At 31.8% G+C, this 21847-nt stretch overlaps 4 protein-coding genes across 5 annotated transcripts; 1 reads left to right on the top strand and 3 right to left on the bottom strand.

Moving 5' to 3' along the window:
* Positions 1 to 1614: 1614 nt before the first annotated feature.
* On the top strand, positions 1615 to 7373 carry Bma-pax-3.2 (Uncharacterized protein; the record flags this gene model as incomplete). The annotated part of the gene is made up of 8 exons (XM_001900125.1): positions 1615 to 1737; positions 2369 to 2466; positions 3633 to 3729; positions 5111 to 5289; positions 5583 to 5701; positions 6568 to 6764; positions 6975 to 7082; positions 7236 to 7373. The coding sequence occupies 8 exons, from the start codon at positions 1615 to 1617 to the stop codon at positions 7371 to 7373; spliced, it is 1059 nt and encodes a 352-aa protein (XP_001900160.1).
* A 3312-nt stretch (positions 7374 to 10685) lies between these two features.
* Positions 10686 to 11356, bottom strand: Bm10055 (Uncharacterized protein; the record flags this gene model as incomplete). Its single annotated transcript, XM_001900126.2, has 2 exons — positions 10686 to 10856; positions 11273 to 11356. 2 exons carry the CDS (start codon positions 11354 to 11356, stop codon positions 10686 to 10688), a joined length of 255 nt encoding a protein of 84 aa, XP_001900161.1.
* Positions 11357 to 14657: 3301 nt separating this feature from the next.
* On the bottom strand, positions 14658 to 17706 carry Bma-damt-1 (Uncharacterized protein; the record flags this gene model as incomplete). Its single annotated transcript, XM_043078981.1, has 8 exons — positions 14658 to 14832; positions 15337 to 15470; positions 15908 to 16082; positions 16211 to 16280; positions 16475 to 16626; positions 16961 to 17199; positions 17385 to 17535; positions 17606 to 17706. 8 exons carry the CDS (start codon positions 17704 to 17706, stop codon positions 14658 to 14660), a joined length of 1197 nt encoding a protein of 398 aa, XP_042934915.1.
* A 2936-nt stretch (positions 17707 to 20642) lies between these two features.
* On the bottom strand, positions 20643 to 21350 carry Bm13114 (Uncharacterized protein; the record flags this gene model as incomplete). 2 transcript variants are annotated; one of them, XM_043078979.1, is made up of 3 exons in its annotated part: positions 20643 to 20868; positions 21099 to 21163; positions 21276 to 21350. In XM_043078979.1, coding segments are annotated over 3 exons (366 nt in total), but the record flags the coding sequence as incomplete, so codon positions are not given. The 2 variants fall into 2 exon arrangements, with proteins under 2 accessions (XP_042934913.1, XP_042934914.1); XM_043078980.1 differs by lacking the exon at positions 21099 to 21163 and adding an exon at positions 21036 to 21067 and having other exon boundaries at positions 20702 to 20868; positions 21276 to 21313.
* Between the last annotated feature and the right edge of the window lie 497 nt (positions 21351 to 21847).

Here is a 21847-nt window from a genome sequence, read left to right as displayed (position 1 = left end):
ATTTTCTTAAAAATCTCTTAAAGGGATCAAATAATTGGTGACACTTAGTGTATTAAATGATACTTGGCGCTATTACTTCTGATGGAATAAACGAACAAATTTCGCATGCCGAGAAACAAAAGATCATTAACAAACGTGTAAAAGGGATCATTAATTAATAAAAAATGAATAATTGGAAAAGAACTTTAACTATATTAAACGAACACGTAAGATTTTTCTTCCCACTTATTGTTATGCAAATCACTGCTACTTAGTGCAAAAATAACATTTGCATTTTCCATATACTATTTGTTAATAATCTTTCTTATAGAAAAGATGTTTAAGACTGCAGTGACAATCAGTGACAATCAAACTTTTTCTTTATCCGACTGCAGTGACAATCAAACTTTTTCTGCATAAGATTTTCTTATGTCTTTACATAAAATCTTAAATAAAATTTCTTTACTTTGAAGGTAAGGACGAATAGTTTGTCGAACAAATTTATTATTGCAGCCACATAAAAAACAGAATGTTGCAATACAATGTGAGGACTCTTTTATCTCATCCCACATTTATAACAAGAAACGATTTGAAGATTTTTGACAAGTTTTCGAGATTTAAACCAAAATGGAAAAGAACTGGACATTCATTTAAGTTTTAGTGTTCACATTTATCATTGGCATTTACATTTTGAAGGTCAAGCTTTTCTTTCTTCAGATCGGACCGAAAATGAACAGTTGACAGATTGAGATTGACTCACCTTAAGAACTAATCTCGGATGTTCTGCTTTATGAGACATGTTAATCTTAATTCCCTTACCATCATCACATCTTCTTTATGATCTTACCGTAAGGAACTGCACCTAACAAATATTAACTCTTATCATAGACTGATTTGTTATGTTCATTGCAGTTGTTGATTCTTTCTATAACAATGATAATAATAATACAAATGGATACGATAGTGATCGTGATGACGAAATTAATAAAGGTGACATCGAATATGCAATGTTGTCCTGTGTCTGATACGGTACTTAAATGGTGCGGAGGTTGACATGTTAGGTGACAGATCTGTAACCATACAGCCCTAATATGGAGGCGGGGCAGAAACCAAACAAACACACATCATACGGGAAATTTTTGGATGGTTAATAATGCAGTGATGCGTTCTGGTAGCGTATAATTATCAGTCATCAACAAAACAAACTACAGAGGAAGAGGTGAAGGTGGAGTAGAAAGGGCGTAAGAGTGTTCAGTCGTAACTCTTTTCAGCATCTAAATCCGTTGGTAATCTGTAGTGGTTATGCACCGGTGTATATTTCAAAAAGAATAAATAGATATGGAAGGTAAAGGAGAAGGAAAGGAGGTTCAAGAGATGATAACAGGCAAAGCAAGAGGTGAAGTTAAGTTGTGTTATGGTAGTAAAATCATACTAACAAAGAGCATTCATATTTTTGAATACATAAAAATAATTTCAATCACAGAACACTCCCACCTCTACGCATCTTTGGACAACAGACGCCCCGTACATCAAACCATCAAAATTATCATTCCTTTTTTAAATAATCGGTAAATGGTGTGAATCGGTTGTTGAAGTTTTTCTTGTTATCGCTGTCATTGATACCACTAGCAAATAATGGCATGTACCACAGGTGGTACCACTACTACTGACATCAGCTCTACTACTTCTATTGTTAATGATACAGCAGCGCTAACATCTAATCACCATTCTTTGACATTTGCTAATATTATGGGACAGGTAAATTATTTATTTCTCTTGAATTAACTGAAATGCTAAATGATCCTTCGATGCTCCAGAATTTCTCATGTGTTCAGTTTCCTCAGCCATTATAAGCTATGATTCTGACGAACTATCTGTCATTAAATGGATTAAATGAAAGATGAAAAAGTCAAACAATTTACCAAAAGCTCTATGATAACATTGCATTGAGACGTTTTCTTTTATTAAGAAACTTTTCTAGCAAAAAAATATTTTCCGAAACTCGGAAAGGTCATTGCATTTTGTTTGTGAAGTTTGAATCAGTAGTTCTATTTACATTCGTTTCTAAATTCATCTCTTTCAAAATAACAAAGAATAGTTCTTTTTGTTCTATTGTTCCATCATTTCTTTAAAGCATCTGACTATCCAATTGACAGCTCTTTCACTAATGATAAAATAGAAAAGAAAATGTCCATGATCTACAGAAGTTGTAATTTTAGATCTTGAAGTTAAGTGCTATCATCCTGATCTCTCAAAGTTCTCATAACCAAAACCAAGCTATTAATTAATCTCTTGTATTTCTAAATAGCCATAAAATTATTTATGCAAGCATGCTTCAATTTCTACTTACTGTCTTGAAGGATAGTTAAAAAGTAATTAGCAACTATAGGGTCGCGTGAACCAACTTGGTGGTGTATTTATCAATGGTCGTCCGTTACCTCAGCATATCCGGTTGAAAATTGTTGAAATGGCTACCAATGGTGTGAAGTAAGTGTATGCTCTTCTGTTCACATTAAATATCGCAAAGTTTTGTACAGCCATTATAACTATTTCATAACTATCACTCAATGTTATAATCATTATCAATGCTACAATTATCATTTCATTTTACCCAGATACTTATAAATTTAAATAAATTTGGTGAAACTGTAATTTGCATAAGAATATTGGGAGCGCTCATTTTTTAACAGTCGAAATGGGAATGAGCAATTGTAAATCAAGTAACAACAAGTCTCCTCTCATATTATGAAAATTTGAAAGGGAATTTTCAAATAGTAATGCAAATGTTATTGCGTAGAATTCACGTATATTCACAGGGAAAGTAAGCCATACTTTACAAATCAATCTCATTGTACTTTATAAGTTTCTCAAATGTAAGAACCTACAGAAAATGAAACTTGAGGTATAGTTCATGCGCAATTCTTTCATAAAATGCACTACCGTCCAATATTTCCCTAAAATTTTTAGTTCACCACTAAAATTTTTAGTTCATGAAAAAATAACTGCCTACAAAGTTGATAGTATCATGTCAACGGATAGGTTGAGCCAAAAGTTCAAGTTGTTATGAACGTAAACTTTCTGCGATAAGCATGACATATCTAAATTAATACATATTTCAAAAGCAATAAATTAAACAAACAATTTTTAATAAACCGTGAAAAATTTTATGACTTCTTTTTGCTATATTAAATGTATCATTTTGTTGACATGACCGACCTGCTGTAGAGTACTTTTATCTAACTTACCTTAAAAGAAAATTGAGTACTTTACATTAGCAACTTTCTGCTTCTTCTCATTCTTTTATTAATGGCATTTTTTTCATCATTAAAGTGTTATTTATTTTCTCTAACCTTTTCTGGCACAAAAGAGAAAAGCGTTTCACGGTGGTCTTTTTCAATTTATTCACTAGTAAAAGTTTTTTTTTTTCTTTTTTTGGAGTTTTCATCGATGCGATATACTCTCAAAACTATATTGTTAATCAGCTCTAAGATTAAGTATGTAGAAACTTCTTATAAGCTTCATAAGGTGAAATAATATTTAGAGGTAGAATAATCGACTACTACTAAATCCTTTGAATAATTTCTACCTGTTCTTTTTTTTTTCCAAAGTACCATTATTAAAGCTCAGTGGAGAATTCTACAAAGCTCTTGCAGACCATGCCATATCAGTCGACAGTTACGCGTTTCGCATGGTTGTGTGTCAAAAATTTTGTATCGATATGCTGAAACTGGATCTGTATCACCTGGACAGGTTTGCACATTTACGAAAGCTTAGGTCTAAGGACAAAGAAAAACAGTAATCTATGACAGCATTTCAAAATACTAGAATAATTTTGTTACATATTTTCGAACGATTCTAGATAATGATAAGTAAAGTCTCACAGTACTTTGTGATGAAACTGCTTCTGTTCATGATTGCTAATTTCAAGTTCATAACTTAAAGTTGCAAACACGTTTATGCACAGATAATATTATATTAGTGTATGTTGTAAGATGATAAAATTTCCACTTTTCATACTTATTCAATGATAACTTTCGATATTCCGATAAGCAAAATTTCGGATTCTTAATACAAATCATCTGGCAATTGTATGCATGTGATTATTTTGAGATAAGAAAAAGAATGAAGGCATTCAAGAAGGAAAAAGAACCCAATTTATCGTCAGTTCATAATTTGATAATATGCAGAAAAAATAGGAACAAAATTATTGTAGTCGTTAGCTCTTTCTAAGAGATCACTTTGATATATGAATGAAACACAAATCTATTACAAATCAAAAAGCCAAAAAAATGGCATTGTGAGATTTCAGTTCTGACTTTCTGATTAGTTCTGAAAGCGGTATTTGGAGTATTGATTCATTGAAGCATACTAGTTGTTGAATTTTCTGCAACAGTTTGATGTGAGACTATAACTTTTTATTTATTTTGCGCAATCAGTCTGTTTTGTTAAATTGTGGAATGAAACAAAGTAGTGAGAGCCTTCCAAGAAAAATGGGTTTATCAATGATTTGTTGATTGGGTTATTTGTACTGACAACGTGTTACTAAAATATTTCCTTTTATTTTTTACTTGTGCCATTAGATTTGCATGACTAGCGCAAATTGCGACATTTTTTCTTAAGAAATTACATCCTTCTTCATAAGTAAGAAAAAGTGAAGAGTAGCAGATATCACTGCTATCAGTAATACAAAGCTAGATTATTAATATTTATATAATACAAAAACAACCATTCAAAATATTCAAAATATCTCATATTTTGAACAAATTCTTCATGCTTGAAATAATACTCATTTACGATTTCAACTCATGTAGCAATTTTACTACTAAAAATTATGACCAAAAATGCGAAACATTAAATACTGCATTATCTCTACTTTCCTTCTTTGTGATCAATATGTTTAATTGGATGCTAATACACATCTTCCAAATGTAATAAATACGTTGAAGTTATTCTGTAACAATGCAGTAATTATTTTGCTATGCGCATGTTTATTCATTTTCTGAATGACTTATCATTTGCGTCCTGATGATATCAACAGCGCTAAGCATTTCTTGTGGAAGTTTCACTTTTAATTTCTTAAATTCATTCCTTTATTACAGCTAAAATGCAGTAATACTGTAAAAAGTTTAAGATTGGTGGCAATCCGCGGTCACGCAAAACGATTCTAGCATTGGAGGAGCATATAGATCGAATTCGTCAAGGTCAACCAGCGATCAATGCTCATGAAATTCGTTTAATGCTTATTGAAAAAGGAATTTGTAGTCGTTCAAATGCACCAACCATTTCTTCAATACATAAATACATGAGGTTGTAAGTCTACCAAAAGTTTTCAAGAAATTTTTCAAAAAAAAAAAGAGGAATATAATGCTTTGATAAGCTTATGGATTGACTTCGAAACATTTAGATAAATTGGAACACTTTTTTGTAAATAAAGAGTTGTTTGTAAGAACTCTATACTTTTCTGTAAATTCCTTACCTGAAGAATTCAGCTATATCTTATAGTAGTGCAAAAATGTGTTTCACAAAAAGTTTCGGGATTTTTTGAACAATAAATTCCTGAATAATTAAAAATTATTGACAATCAGCAAAAGCGAACATTACAGAGATAGGAGTATGCGAAGTGAAATTCAGAATCAGTGCTCGTCAAACGCTTTTACAATGAAACAGCCAAAAGTCTTCACGTTGAAACATAGCATAGACGGTATTCTCGGTACCTTATCAGGTACTGCATTTCATTTGTAATCAGAATCGCAATTTTCAACTTTTATAATCAATTCTAATCACAACAGCTGCACAACAATGTATGTCTTAGCAAAGGAACACAAACAGTTTTCGATAGCTCATTTTGCTAGAAATGTAAACATACAGCTCAGGTCAAAAACTTTAATTTTTTCAATTTATTCCTTTTTCTGAGCTTTAAAAAATTGCAGGAAGCACTCCTTATCATCTTGGGAAGATTAATCTGCAATTGAACTTGTTATATATAGCATTAAATACAATCAATCATGCGTGATTGTTTAGTTAACGATGCGCTAAAATGTTTTTCTTTTTCTTTTTAAAGGATAAAAGCAACTGCAATTTTGGCACGGATAAGCAATTACTTGAAGTGTTAAAGTATAGTAATTCATTCTTGTTTCGTCACCAATCATATAATTAAGTCTAATTTGTACGTTTTAAAATAATTCTGGCGATTGTTATGTATATATGTCTGTGGTTAAATCAGAATTCTCTCTGAAAATTAAATCAAAACTCTCTGATGCTTTTGTGCAGTTAAAAGTTTGTGAATTTTTCAGAGTTTGACTATTTAAATACATTAAAGAGGCATGAAAACTGCTAGATTTCCCATTCATCTCCTATTCAAATGATATGTCTTTCCAAAACACAGTGATAGTTTCCGTTTTTAGCTGTTTGCTACCGAAACAGCTTTCTGAGAAATTGAAAATATTTTGTTATGTGCTCTCTATCTAGCATTTTCTTTTCATGACAAATAATTACAACGTCAGAAATTACTTCTGCTTCACTGAATTTTACTTCAAGCGTTATTATAATATTTCACAAATTGGTAATTAATACCGCTCACTAATACAGGAGGATGCAATAGTACTGAAGAGTTACTCGTGGAATGTCGAACAGAAACGATCGGTAGGACTCGAAGAAATAGGACAAGTTTTACGCAGGAGCAACTAGAAATACTAGAAGCGGCTTTCAAAGCGAACACCTATCCGGATCAGGAACTGCGTGAGCGTCTTGCTGTTGCAACCAAGTTGGATGAGGGTAAAATACAGGTTGAAGTCCTCATTTTTATATTCACATTTTTGATATCGCTAACTGATTGCTTCTTGAGAAAGTTTCAAAATCTGAAATTCAGGAAAGTAATCTGTTTTATATAATCAATGAGCAAAAAGTTATGCTATCGCATATCGTTACGACTTTATTCTTCACAAGATATTTTTATGATTAATCCAAAATTTTTTCAGAACATTGGAATTTTGCAGGTTTGGTTTAGCAATCGTCGAGCACGATGCCGTAAATCTCTAGCAACATCAGCATCTAATCCATTTATGTTTTATTCAAATTCTTCCGTGCCTTTTTTTCAAGAAATGGTAAAGTAATCTTCGAAGAAAAACAATAAGAATTTTTTGTAATTTGTCATTGTGAATAACTAGCAAAACTTACAACTTCAAAGTTTCAGAAAATCTTCAAATCTCGACCATACTTTTTCAAAAAGATTTAAAACTTAATTTTCTCTATTTTAGCACGTCTTAGCATCCACAAGATCTGATATTGGTGCATCTTTTCTATTGAATCCACATACTACAGCGACCGCTGCTGAAGCTATACACTCAATAAGTTTTCTTGATTTACCATCACTACTATACCCAACGAATGTCTAAACGCGTTCAATGACGGTTTAAAATTTAATCTTTATTAAATAAAGTAAAATACATACAAATTGTTTGCGCCTACTTTTAGGCTTTCCAACTTATAATGTAAGCTGTAAATCTGTCATTCGAGGCAGGCGTACTTATATTCTTGAAATCAATAAAATCCTTGAGCAGTTCGAAAGTAAATGTTAGACACAATGTTGAATTGCATACTTTGGTATTATCTGTGTATCTCTTCTTTCATTTATTCAACTAATAAATGGTAAAGAATCAATCCATAGCTGTCTTGATGATTCGGGTCTAAGAAGAGTGTTAAAGTTAGAATTCATAAAGAAGAGTAATGCAAAAATTATTGCTACTTAATGATATTTTCTTAACATTTTTAAAATAATAATAGAAATTCTAGGGATAAACAGAAAATTCGATCTACTCAGTAAAATATTCGAATTGAGGTAAGAAACTTCGTGAATTTTCTTATAAACTCGCAGAATCTTATAAGAGCAAAATTAAAGACATAGACTTGAACAAGACTAATGATCAAAAATTGGTCATAGTAATTAGAAAGAAAAGGCATCTATGATCATCAAGAAATGTTAGAGGTGCTAAAAATCTTCAGAGAGTCGCGTATATTGTAAAAGTAACTTTTCGGTTGATTTTGTCTACACCAATCCAAATCAAAATTTGTTCCAAAAGTAGAAAATGCAGAAAGTCTCAGCCATCAATATTGAAATATATCAAATCTTCTTCCGATTATGTAATTCATTTTTTGTAAAGCATAATTGAATTTCTCGAGCAAATTTGAGTAAGTTAGAATTGGTCTATCGATTTTTTCAAGAGAAATGAAGAATAATGAAAATTTTTTTTGAAAAGTAGAAATAAAAAAGTGTATTGAAATGATGTCTTATTGATGTGATGAGAAATTGGTATCAGTTAATTGAAAGATATAATTGTGAGAAATGATGGATAGGAAAATGTTAAATATAGAGTTGCAACAACATTTCAAATATTTAAGAGAATTGAAGAATAATGAAAATTGTTTTTTTTTTTTTTTCAACTGATAGTGGAATTCAGGGAAAAAGAGAGTATGCAAATAAATCCTTTCTTCATTATTTGCTGTTTACTTTTATCCATTTTCAGTAAGCAACTCAAATCTTTTTACTTTTTTATCATCTTTAATACTATATTGTAACAGTTTAACAGTGAAAGATATAATGTTTAATTAGTGAGAAAGGGAGGTGATATTATATAATAATGAATTGTCTGGTTAACAATTAAAATGTTCATTCTAAATTTGTCGATAATATATGCATCAGTTGCTGGTAAAGCAATTCTCTACGTGGGCTACAATAGCCGCCTAATGGAATGTGCACTGATAAATTATACGTTCAAATGCTGTTACGAGTCTTAGGGTAGTTCGAGAGGTTGTGGTTATGGTACTTCTCAATGCTGTGCATAATCAATAATGAAACTAGCAGATTCTTGGTATCCAAATACAATGTATAAGGAGAAGATTTTTATATTTAATTCTGCTAGTTCCGTTATTTACTTTCACAACACTGAGATAATAAACATTTCACAGTAAATTTGTTCTCAATATTTTTGGAAAAAATTATGAGAAATGAATGGATATGAACAGCTTAAATAGAAAAATTTTTCCGTGATACTGCTTCGGATTTCAAAATTGGTGAGATTACAGTCTTAAAGAGAAATAGTCTATTAATTTGAGCAATAAAAGTCTTACTGTCCGTTTTCGATTTTTAGGGAATACGTCCGAATTTTGTTTAGCCAGATTTATATTTCAATTTGGATATAAGACAGATATCGAAAGGACAGTGATATCCTAAGCTAAACAAAATAATTCATCCTTTTAAAAAGGATACAATACGCTGTAATGATCATAATGCATGAAAATAAATTAATATATCTGCATTTTTTGTTGTACAGTGCAGAACTGAATGGTCAACAAATGTATTTGCTCGTAATAATCATTTATTCTTACAAGCTAATTACTCTTATTTTTTGAGTTACTTCTTCAAAAACAAGTAAAAACTCACTACTATTTTCAGTTCCTACAAGTTTCATCTAAATCCACAGTGCATGCAAAAACCGAACTATTCAACACTTTTTAATGAAATCAGTATATGCAACAAGAAAATAGATTGTCAGTTAAGTTCGGTACTTTGTGATAATAATACATGCATGTTTTAGCTGGGTGACAGTATCCGGTGTCCAACTTCTTCACTATCAATCAGTGTCTTCACTTTCAAAGACGAAATTAAATTTATCTGAAATCAATTACCCACCCGTTCCAAATATCTAAAAAGAGGGCTCAAGAAGAAAAGAAGGAAGGAGAAAGTTGAGATTTCTGAAGACTTCATCACTTCCCATTTCATTTCATGTAATTTAATGTAATCACAAGTTGTACAACAGTATCCTTAAAATATTACATCCATGTTTGTGATTAAATAAATAAACTTAGTTCAAATTTATTCGCCTCTTCAACACAACAAGTATCAGTAGTTGCACTTCACAGTACAGCATACCTCTGAATAACAACTGTACCTTTCTCCAAGCCTACAACCAATACTGTTATCATTTTCAGTCATACACTAAGCAACAATTTATGTTGGAGCAATCAAAATGGATCGATTGTCTCCTACCTGAGAGATGTAATAACACAAAACGGAATCGAACGGTACAGAATATGATATTGTGTATTTTCTCGACCGATTGACTCAACGACGGCTTCATCACATCATCAGTGTCAACTCGTTTCACTAGTTGCCCTGCTGCGCTGCGAAAAATGATGCTGTTGTTGTCTAACTACAACCACTCTATGCTGTCTGCACCGTTCATATAACAAAATTCAGCGTGCGATCTAGGTCGCCTATGATGAACCCGTGCAGATTGATAGGAATTGCCGTCGTACGCCTTGGGCAATGAACGAATGCATGGTGCTGAGGCTTCAAGGGTTAACTGTGGGTGGTACGATTTGCGCTAGTTGCAAGTTGTAAGACTGTTTGGTTTAGTAAGGGTGTGGATTAACTCGCATCTCTGCAAATCAGTGGGTTCGGGAAACCAACCGCAAATGTCTCGTGTGACTAAGTGTGCTTGCATACCAGGGATTCCAGGAGTTGTGAATTGAGAGCGAAATCATTGCAAACTAAGTGGTGATTCCGTTGACGAGCATTAGGAACAAGTCAGTTCCAACTTGCATTTTGGTTGGTTTCTAATTCCGGAGAGGTCAGGATTAGCACATATTTTTATTTCTTTTGTTTTGAACAATAAGTTGGCGAAGTGAGTTATCAATATTTGGAAAAACTAGTAAGTCTTGTATTTCTTATTCTTGAGAATGTTTCTCGGCTTTTTTATGCTCTTTACCGGTTCTTGTTTTCCGGGGCGTCGTAGTTCCACGTGATGTTTTTCCAGATTTTTGTTATCTGTGTCACGAACACGTCTGGTATGCACAGTGCCATGAGTTTTTAGCAGCAGCTGAAATTGAAGCTTTCCGTTGAACTTTTTGAAGTATTAATTGAGAGGGAATCTTGAAATCTAATTGAAACTGTTCGTTATCTTCTCAGTTCAATTCAACTGTTGTGAAGTTTGAGTTTTAAGACTTTGCTGTTTTAAATGCAAATTTTCAGTCAAGTGACTTCCTTCAGTCCTTTAATAAATTTTGATTTTCAATGTATACATGGGAACATAAATTCACGCTCCCATGATGATGAATAAAAACATAGTGCTATTTTATTCAGTAAATCGATTCATTAAATTAAAAGTCGCGGAAAAAAACATTGCTTATGTAGAGAATTAAAGCATAATGTGTTCTGATTGAGTTGTTGCTGCGAACTAGTTAAAATCTTCTGAAAAATAAGAAAAATAACTGAATGATAGCAAGTTGAGCTCACCTCGTCACCACTAATTTCGAGAGTTCCATAACAAGTAGGCGAGATGAAAAGCAAAAGAACTACCAACGAGAACATCGCTTCCATGTTGTCTTTCTGGAAATGTTCTGTAATAAATTAAAACCGTAAAATACAAAATACGAGAATTTGAGATTAAAAATAACACAAAACTGAGTTTTTGGAGGAATACTTCTATCAACTGCCCTTAACATTTTGAACAGATATAAAGAAATGCTAAAAGGTACTTTATCCTATAGCTTACAAATTAGGTTGGTCCCAGTAAATTTATGAGTTGTCTAGTCAAAAGCTAAGATATGCATGCTACAAGAAGAGCAATTCTTTTTGAGACCAATCTACATTCTCAAATTCTCTCTGCATAGAATTGAAGATTTAAATTTTAGAGATGCTAGTTGATCGTCAGCCAAACAAAATGCGCGATATGTTGATGATGGCATGTGGGAGGAGATTTACAATAACTGCGAAAAGGAGGTCATACGACTGATTTGACACTATTCTTTGCCCTGTTCCTCCTTCCTCTCATCCATACAAATTTTCAAAACTGCTCATGATATTCCCGTGCAGACCCAAGAGATTAATTTGAATAACTTTTAAACCCATTTCTCGTAATGATATTGTTCATGGCTAGAAATGTGAGACGCACGCATGAACAATTTTAATCTAATTAGGTATGGATTAAATTTCTCTCAAGATTTTACTGCCTCCACTTTAAATGTGTTGTCTCCAATCAGTTTGCCTTAGCCTTAGCAATAATATAAATTCTGTTAGATATTTTAAACTCTCCACTATAAAACTTACTAAAAATTTTCGCAATATACCATTTCTTTACATAAGTACATTGTGAGCTTCATTTACAAAGCAAGCATTAGTTCTTCAAATTTGCATCTCGTCTGAGAAAGATCCAAGATTCCTTCCTTTGGCGGACATCGTTCTTTAATTATTTCGCTCTGCGTCATATGATGCTTCTGCAGACAGCTAAGCTTACTACGAATCAGCTAACCTAATTTCTGTTTTTCGCAATGTGCTCAGGAGGCAGTACCTCATTTGGAAATATTGAAATTGATATGTTCTACTTTTCTAATTTCGCCGTTAATTTACTAAAATACAAGTGAAAATTGAAGGTCTTATAAGACGCCAGATTTATGCGAAACTTGTTTTTTTGTTTGTTTTTAGCTGCACTTATAGTAGCAACCTTTATTTCTGTTAATATGAGTAATTGAATAATTTGGAAGTAAATTTCATTCCCTTAGTCTTCACATTCTCACCTGTTTTCTAAAGAAATTCCATAAGGTACACTTTGTATTTATCCTATTATTAATGTCGTTAGCTTCTTTAGAATAGCAAATTAATCCAAGCAAAGTGCACTATCTTCGATTTCAGATTCACAGCTCAAATTCCATATGTTAAAGATTCGTTTTAAAAAATAGTTTCATCTTATTCACACCAAATATTTTTATTTTAAATCGAGTACAAAAGTTGATCTCCTTAGCTTATATAAAGCGATTTTTCCAGTGGACAGATTTTGGGGGAATAGAATGCTCCTTGCAACAGATTCCTGGCTTTTTGTAATTAATGAACTGCGATTCATAACAGAGAACTATGAACGAAGGTGAAAACAAAAAATGTGCTATCTAAATAAAGTTATCCTGATGTCGAAATCAAAATGCAACTTCTCTTTTCAAACGCTTAGTTTCGTAAATGTTATGCCGTATCACTTGGGGAAAATGCTCAATGAATGTATAATTCAATAAATCGTCAGTGGCGTAACATTTCACAAGGACATGCTGCACTATTTATGAATCGACACTGCATGCGGGAAGATTCGCGTGTTACTATTACTATATTACTATTATTGTTATTATCATTATCGTCATTATTACCGCTGTCATTGTCGTTTTCACTACCATTATCCTATTATTATTAAATTAATTAATTAAATTATTAATGATATTACAAAAAACATTTCGCAACAGAAAGACGAAAGATCAATTTAGTGCAAAGCAGTCGCACTGGAAGTAGGACACAACATTGAAGTGTATGTTGCTCACGCATTTTGAATTACAAGTTGTAATTTGAATAAACGAAAATTTTCACAATTCTTTTTCTCCCACCTTATTTTTTCTTTTTTCTTGCTGGAATGTTTCAGATGAAACCCAATTTTGAAAAACTGTGAGAGTTCTTCAAGCACATGCTCGCAACAGGATTTCTGCTTCAGCTGTGATGCTGGCAATTGCTGAATCCCAAGTTTTTTTTTTCTTTTTTATTGTATAAATCTGTGAAAAGAAACCAATAATTAGTCAGCTTACTGGATTAGTTCAAAAACTTCCAAACATGGTAGGAACTATTCTTTCACAACTGTTGGGTATTCGTTTTAGTTGAAGAAATCACTTCAATTATGATATACCATAGTAATAATTTGATACAACCGTAAAGTGATTTTCACAACATCTCTACATAAAGTGCACTGGAAATTCCGATCCTGCCGAATTCGGTTTTAAAAAAATTAAAAATATGGAACCAACAACATTAAGACGATTGATTTTTGCAAAACCATTTTAAAAAAATAAGGGATCTGTTGGCAATGTTGAAAATAAAAACCAAAACCTTTCTAACAAAATGCAGAGTAAACAGTGAAAAACGAAATCATCTCGAATGTAGTTACATCTTCACTCAGAACTATAAAAGTATTTTTATCAAATATGATGCTAATGTTGGGCTAAAAGAACTTCAGTAGAATCTACTGAAGAGTTTAAGGAATTTTACGGTTACCAGTTAAATCAATTAATGTGTCACAACTATGAATATAATGGGGTTTAATTACTGCATATGATGGAAATAAGTGCATAAAAAATGAGTATGTTTCGGAATACAAAATATATTATATTGGAATAAATATATTATATATTTATTTAGGAATTATATATATATATATATATATATATTTTAAAAACTAACAAATGATATCTGAAAAGTGGTGTAAGGATTGAGCAAATAGTTGTAATCAGCAAAACAAAACCTTGTAAGTATCATTTGAATGTTTATCGCCAGAACTGCTTTAAGGAAAGGAAGGCCTTCTTCGTATGATGTTAGATTCCTGTCATATGATTTGTTTTCTGGAAAGTATTTGAATTTTTATATGAAATACATGTTACTTTTCCAACAAGATTATTTGCGAGATGCATGCACTTTGATTACACACCCCTATCTATTTTTGTTTAATTTTGATCGAAGTGAATTTTTACTCTCAGTTAACCAAGAAATCATTTGTTTCTATTTTGCCATCTTATTTGTACATAGAGAGAACGCAGCCAATATTGTAAATCACGGCTACTCACGTGGCAGAATTAAAATTTTTACCTTATCTGTATATTCAAACAAAATATCGCTCATTCTGAAGTTTAGCCGCTTCAAATCCAACAGTTATTGTTCGTGGTAACAGATACCTGCCATATAATTCCAATTGTTCCGCTGTTTCTTCAAGAATTCCAAGTGCTTGTAGCACTGGAAACAATGGTGGTTTCCTTGAATGAATTGCAGATGGAGTACTAAAAAGGGTTAAGAAAATTAAGGAAAATAGAAAGTTACGATGCTTAAATTAGTACATCTGTTAGATGGAAACAATAGAAAATTCTTAATTTGGTAAAGATAAAAAGAAACTTAGGTTCGCACTTCCGCTATTTATATACAGCTATACTTCGCTTCCTCCACTTAGCTTTTTCAGCTTGGCTGATGTCGTCAAAAATATCACAAAAGAAAATTTAGGTATTTAGTACAGCACGCATGCTGATAAGAGTGGCATTCGAGAAAGAGGTGTAACTTTCTAAGTAGCTTATAAGACAAAACCCGAATATCAATCTGTTTATTTATGAATTATGAGAATTCGCTCCTTTTTCCATATTTGACCAATGAAAGCTAGTATGTTCTCTGTCGGCCAAAAGTTTTTAGGAATATCTGTTGATGGTGGTATGCTAATCTTTACTAGATTTTTCTTTATTTTACTAATTTCTTTATTTTTTAATCTTTATTCGTGGATAATCAGAAATATATGCCTGATTAGGGCAAATTCATTGGCGATATTCATATAGTGTCTGCGAGCAGCAACGCAAGAGGCGAATACAATGTTTTCAAAAGGTTGCTTATGTTGGCTATTTAGATTGTAAACGGGTTCACCACTGTTTGTCACCTAAAATTTTGCAAAACATACAAATTGCATTAAACTAATTGAAAATCTTCACAAGGAAAAGAACCAATAAGTGTGCATTAATATATATGGCAGAAAATGCGTTAATTTCAATATCTCACGCTTTAAGTCTGGCTGTAAAGAGAAAGTGCAATATGACCTATCTTGTTTGTGAATCAGACATTATTCGAAAAGCGAAGCAAATTTTAAACTTAAACTGACAAAAATTTAACGCCCAATCTAAAGTGAATCTAGTTTAATCTGATGAAAACTTTTTTCTCTTTGTGCGGACGACATTTTTAATTAAACTTAAAATCTGATTCAAATTAGTTTAGATGTATCATTCAAACATCCGATATCAAAAAGAGTCATGATCAAAAAGAACCTTCGATCAAACTCCAAGAATACGAAATATGGAAAGACATGACAGTAAAATTAACTTTAAGCCATCTCCAAGTTGCTATTTTTTCGAAACCAAAATATTCGATCATATTATCTGTAAATTTCAAGTGTTTCGCATTGTTTGTGACCCATATTGCCAACAGTCCTGATTCCTTTAAAAGTTCTGGCAAACACAGATCCAACATCCACCTGTGATCACCATAAGTTGGGTAACTGTAAGATTAACATTAAAATTATTGTTAGAAGTCATTTTTATGAAAAATTTTCTTACTTTTAGTCTCGAAATCTTGGGAAAATTCACAAACATTTACAAGATTTACAGGAATATCTATTTTACTTACACAGTTTTCCTCTTAACAGATTTATTCTCCCAAGGTGGATCCAGTAATATGAAATCAAATTTTTTCCCGTCTGAAATAAATGCTCAATTACATGGGAATATTTGGAATCGATCACTTTCAACATAGCCTTTTGAAAGAATTTGCTTAGCAATCATTAAAGTGCAAGATAAATAGATCGCATTTTGATTTACCATTTTCAAAAATGAAAGAAAACAAGATTGTCGTTCTTGAGAAAACATTGAACGATCGTCAAATAAAACTCACATCTGATCAGTGCCTCTGCTACACATGCATCGTTAATGATGAAAGAAGAAAATGGGGGTAAGATGAATTTTTCATCTTTGCATTTGACTATAATAACTTCCGGGCCACCATTTACCCACATTACGAGTTCGTTTGAAATATCATCAATAGTTCTAAACAAATGCATGTTAAGAAAAGAAGCCATAAAATTTTCAAATGATGAAGAAAATCCAGAGTAGCATGGATAAGTAGATAAGCTGAAACAACTTGTGAAAAGCAATATATAAAGACCAAACAATATTAATAATATTAATTACCACAAATTTGGAATTATATTTGGAGGAGCAATATTGACGTGAAATATCAGTGTTATCAGTGTATATCAATATCAGTATTACAAAAAAAAAATGTTTCAAACATCAAAGTAAACAACAAATTTTCGGAAGATTTCCTAGAAAAGCTAAGTTCTCCTTCCACAAATTTCCAACATAAGATCATTGAAATTACCTTTCTTCTTGATTTAAACATATTTCTTTAATGCTTTGCTTTGCAAAGTAATACTGCTTCCCATAACGAGATAACGGACAAGGAACTGAAGTTGCAGTGAGAACTAACTGTCGTGTTAGATAATTATTGAAGTTTACTGATGTTTCGAAAGAAGAACATTGTGCAGGTCCGCAATGATTTTTACTAAATGCGTCCATCACAACCGCCTTTTCTAATATCTTCTTCAAAACTATACTAACCTGAACAAAATTCTAAAATAGAACAAAACGAAAAAATGGTATAAAAAATAACAAAAAAGTTCAGCAAACAAATATTTAAAGAAGGGAATAAAGCTTAACAAATCTGCTGTTCAATTATCCTTAGAACTAGAAAAGAAAATATAACTGAAAAAGTTGTTCCAAAAGCAAAGAAAACAAAAATTTACGTCGTTTAAATTACAAGTGATATTCGAACATACGCCACGCTTTCGTCTCCGCCTCGACTTATTTTTGTCTGTAAAAGAACCGTTTCCAGGTGAAACTTGCGAATTCATTCGAAACGGCGATTCTATTGCATAGAATCTTCGATTTGGTACACTGAAATATTCTAAATAAAGATAACAAGATCCAAAAACAACTTCCATTTATAATTCTCTACAATATTCACCTGCTACCGACATAAATAGCTTCATAATAAGCACTTTCATCGAGCACTGCCAAATCAACACTCCGTACTCGGATTATCTTCTCAAAAGCAGACACACTCATCAATAAGAGGACTCTGTAAAGTTTTATGTGCAATGCATGATTTCTAGTCATAAATTCTGGTGCAATTAATTTGCGACGAAATATTCATTTGAACACCATATGATAAAGCTACGAATATTCAGTGCGCTGATAATCAGCGATAGAGCAAAAAAACAAATAGTACATAATAAAAGAAATATCCGAAGAATATTGCAAACAATACGAAAAATGAGAACTGGAATATGTAAAATAATTCATCCTTTTATCTCAACAGTTTTAAAAAAAAAGAATTATGATAAAGATTCAGTAGTGTCAAAGATGGAGAAGTACATGTTGTATTTTTTACGTTGCCAAGATGTGTTCAATACCGTTCATTATATACAACTTCGGTTAAATTAGGTTAAATGCAGTATTCACCAGTAACAAATAACAGTAAACAGCAATACACAAAAAGTTTAATGGAGTTTTTTTCAGATGTGCAATGTAAAAGAATATTATGAAAACCAAATCAAAACTAAAAGAAAAAAAAAAAAACTAAAAAGAAAACTGCAGAATTAAAGTTTCAAGAATCTATTGATATTACAACCAAAATCGTACTAGTACATTATGCCATGTGCAAACTTAGCGGTTCAGAAAAGTCACTACGAGATCATTTTTCACTAATAGAAACTAAACGTTAAAAAACAGCAGTTTATGTGCAAAATTTTATAAAGTAACTTATCGGAGACCTGATTTCAAAGTCTAAAATTAAGGGGAAATTGAAAATCTCATCCAAAACTTCAGACTACCAGAATATCTCATTTTTTAATCCTATTATATCAAGTAAACAGTCTCGCAACATCATTTTCTGATTGCTTTAGGTGATGAAGTACATATAAAAACTCACATAAATAAGGAAATATCACTGTATCACGAGAAGTTGTGCAGATAAGAATTATAACAATTAATAAAAATCGAACTGCTCCTTGCTGAAGGAGACATGCTGTCACCACAATGGCGAAGCTATGACGTAGTGAACAGAGACTATTGTTTTAAGTCATTTTAATCTATTTTGTAACTTTAGCATCCATTAAATCCCTCCCAATTTTCTTCCTCACAAAGTGACTCATTATAGTTTCTTATTTTGGTATGGCTCGGTTAGGAAGTGTCTAGCTTGCTTATATCTTTAAATGTTTTATAATTAAGTTATATTTATGTATATCAATTCGTTATTGTAATGTTGTATAATTTTTAATGGTTTAATTACCCAAATTTGAGGTTTGAGTAATAAAGTACTTCACGAAAACTCCCACAGAACAGAACCAGTACAGATTCCAGAATCTACTGGTATCGAAGACAAAGAAGTCAACAATCTGAACTATCAAGAAAGGGAAACTACTTTATTTCGCAATGAAGCAGGGCAGTAAGAAAGAATTATTAAATTTGTTTTTACACATGCTGATATGTCGAAAAGCTTCAAAGCTTCGATCTAATGTTCCCTCTTCATTGTAGCTAGCCGGATAGCCTAGGGCAGAAATAAGCCACAATCAAAAAATTTCCTTGAAAAATACTAAAGCTCGATTAATGGGTAGTTTCCAAAGAAGGCATTACCGAAATCATTTCGATTACAGTATGTTGAAATAACGAAGTGAATAATGCAAACGTTGTCCGAAAATAATGTTAACAAAGAAGAACGTAAATAAACTAATAATTACAGCCAATGCTTTAAATAGGCCTTGTCTGGTACCATGATTATGAACACTCATTTCGGAACTTAATATTTCCACACATGCAACATAAATGAAAGCTCCAGCTGCGAATCCTTCTAACACAAATCGAATCAGCAGTATAGTGTGAACGTTTCTATGGAATTTATCTGAGAACAGTATTTTTTCTTTTTTTTTTCTTTTAAGTGATCGAATACAGACAAAGAAACGAAAACTGTAGAAAGCTGGTATAATACCTTTTTTAGAGAGCATACGGTGATGATTCATATAGTGATGCATCTGTCATACAGTTCCATCACTTCAAACTTATGACAGATCTTCCTCTAATTAAAGATTAGTTTTGATAGCTTTGATAAATATGATTTCTCATATTACCATTATAATTTACTTCAAATTTGTCCTGCAGCTCTAAATTTTCAATTAAGCTTCGAAATTAAAAAAAGTCCCTCTTATGCCATTCACCTGACAAAAAAAAAAGACAAAAGCAAATCTAAATTTATTTTGGCAAATCTAAATAATTCAATTCTTTGAATGTGAAACTTACTAGAATGTTGCGCTAAGCTAACACCTAACCCAAATGAACATAGTACTTCGTGGATCATAACAGCAGTTAACAGACTGTAGAACTCGGTTCAAAATAGCTGCAAATAAATTCTGAAACCAAATTTTGTAGTAATTAGCAATTAATTCAAAGCATTACACCGTTTATATTTAAAACTATGTTACACATAACAAGAAAAAGAATTTAAATATATATTTAAGTGACAACTTACACATATTTAAGTCGTAATTATGACAAAAATAAACTGAACTTAAATATATAATTAACAATCCAAACATCTTTACCAACATATTTTTGATTCAGGAAAAACTAATCAAAATCCGGAGAGAAAGATGTCTTTCATTAGAAGTTGACAGAGCAGACTTATATACAGAATCAATCAATAGTTTTTTTCATTTGATCCTACATTCCGCTAGAGATTTGTGAAATAAGTGAACTATCTAAGTTGACGAATTTATATATAGTATAACTAATATTACTGAGAAATGCAAGTATTTATTAACACTCTCACTTAAATTAGAATTATCGCTGACAATCATAAACAGCATGAGTTAGAGGTACGGAAATATTCATTTATTGACGGTACTGACTAGTTGCTTATTCTCAGTAAAAACAGATGTTTTGTAAGTATACAAAAATGAGCACTTTTGTTAAGGGCATCAAAAAATATAGAATATTTCAAAAATTGAACCTACCTCTTCAAGGAAAAGTATTAGAAGAAAGATCATTAAGACAACCAATTCCGAATTTAAAAATATATATGAAGATGAATCGGTGTGACCAACTGTCGAGATCCACATATTCCGAATATGTTCTTCATGTTTTCGAATGTGTGGCAAGAGCCCAAGGAAACATGACGACAAGAATATACCAGAAGCAAAACAACTGCCCAACGAAACGGCAAGATCAGCTTTTCTGCAGAGCTTTGCAATTTAATGAACATGAAAAATCAAATCTCAAAACAATCTAAGGCGGCAAAATAAGCAGTTGAGTTTGTACAAGCAAAAATGCAGATATTACAAGAAGAATTAGAGATCAGCCATTTCTAAATGGGAAACTTCAAAAGCAAGCAAAAACCTCACTATTAAATGTGTCACTTCCGGCTACCTCGTTTGTGGTCAATAAGCTTCATCAGCGATATTTACTTTCCAGCACCATGAATTTGTTTACATACGTTTGAAGGCACTGATATAAAATTTTTTGTATGTACCTTAATCTTCACTAAATATTCGTCTCCATGTCATAGCACAATATTTGAGATAGTTATGCAGAAATGATCATTTCTTATTCTTTTGCAAAAAAAAGATATCCGCCAAACTTACCTGGTACGACCCTCCACTCGTATCCGTTGTTTTAGCATATAATAAACTACCAAATGTTACGGAAAAAAGAACCATAAATATAATATATCCCCATAAGAAATTCAATAAAACCATCATCAAGCAGTCGAGAATACATTTATTTTATTGCTATCTTGTAACTGCCATCAATCAACATCAGGTCAACTAAACAATCAAATAAGTTTTATAAATGTTTAATATCCTGAGAATAAATGAATACCAGGCTTTCAAACTTGTAAAATCTTACTTTGTCCCAAGCTGTAAACTACCACAGTATTAAGAAAAGTTTTTAAAAAAAAGTTTTTGTTCCTTTAAACCAAGAATTTTTTCAAATATCTGTCTCAGGCGTTTATACTTCGCAAAAAAAAAGAAAGGATTTATAGAGTGTTTATCCACTGACAAAAATAAAAGCAAAAAGTACAAGTAACAATAATTCCAATCTTAACAAACTATCATCAAAACCGTTTAGAAGCAATAATTTTATTCAGAGTTCATAAAAAAATCTGAAAAGCTACGAGAAAGGATAAACAGAAAAAGTCACTGTAAAACATTTA

The sequence above is a fragment of the Brugia malayi genome (assembly GCF_000002995.4).
Source record: "Brugia malayi strain FR3 genome assembly, contig: Bm_v4_Chr2_contig_001, whole genome shotgun sequence".
Lineage (NCBI taxonomy): Eukaryota > Metazoa > Nematoda > Chromadorea > Rhabditida > Onchocercidae > Brugia > Brugia malayi.
Note: the sequence above shows the minus strand (reverse complement) of the source record. Positions and strands in the feature narration are given on the sequence as shown.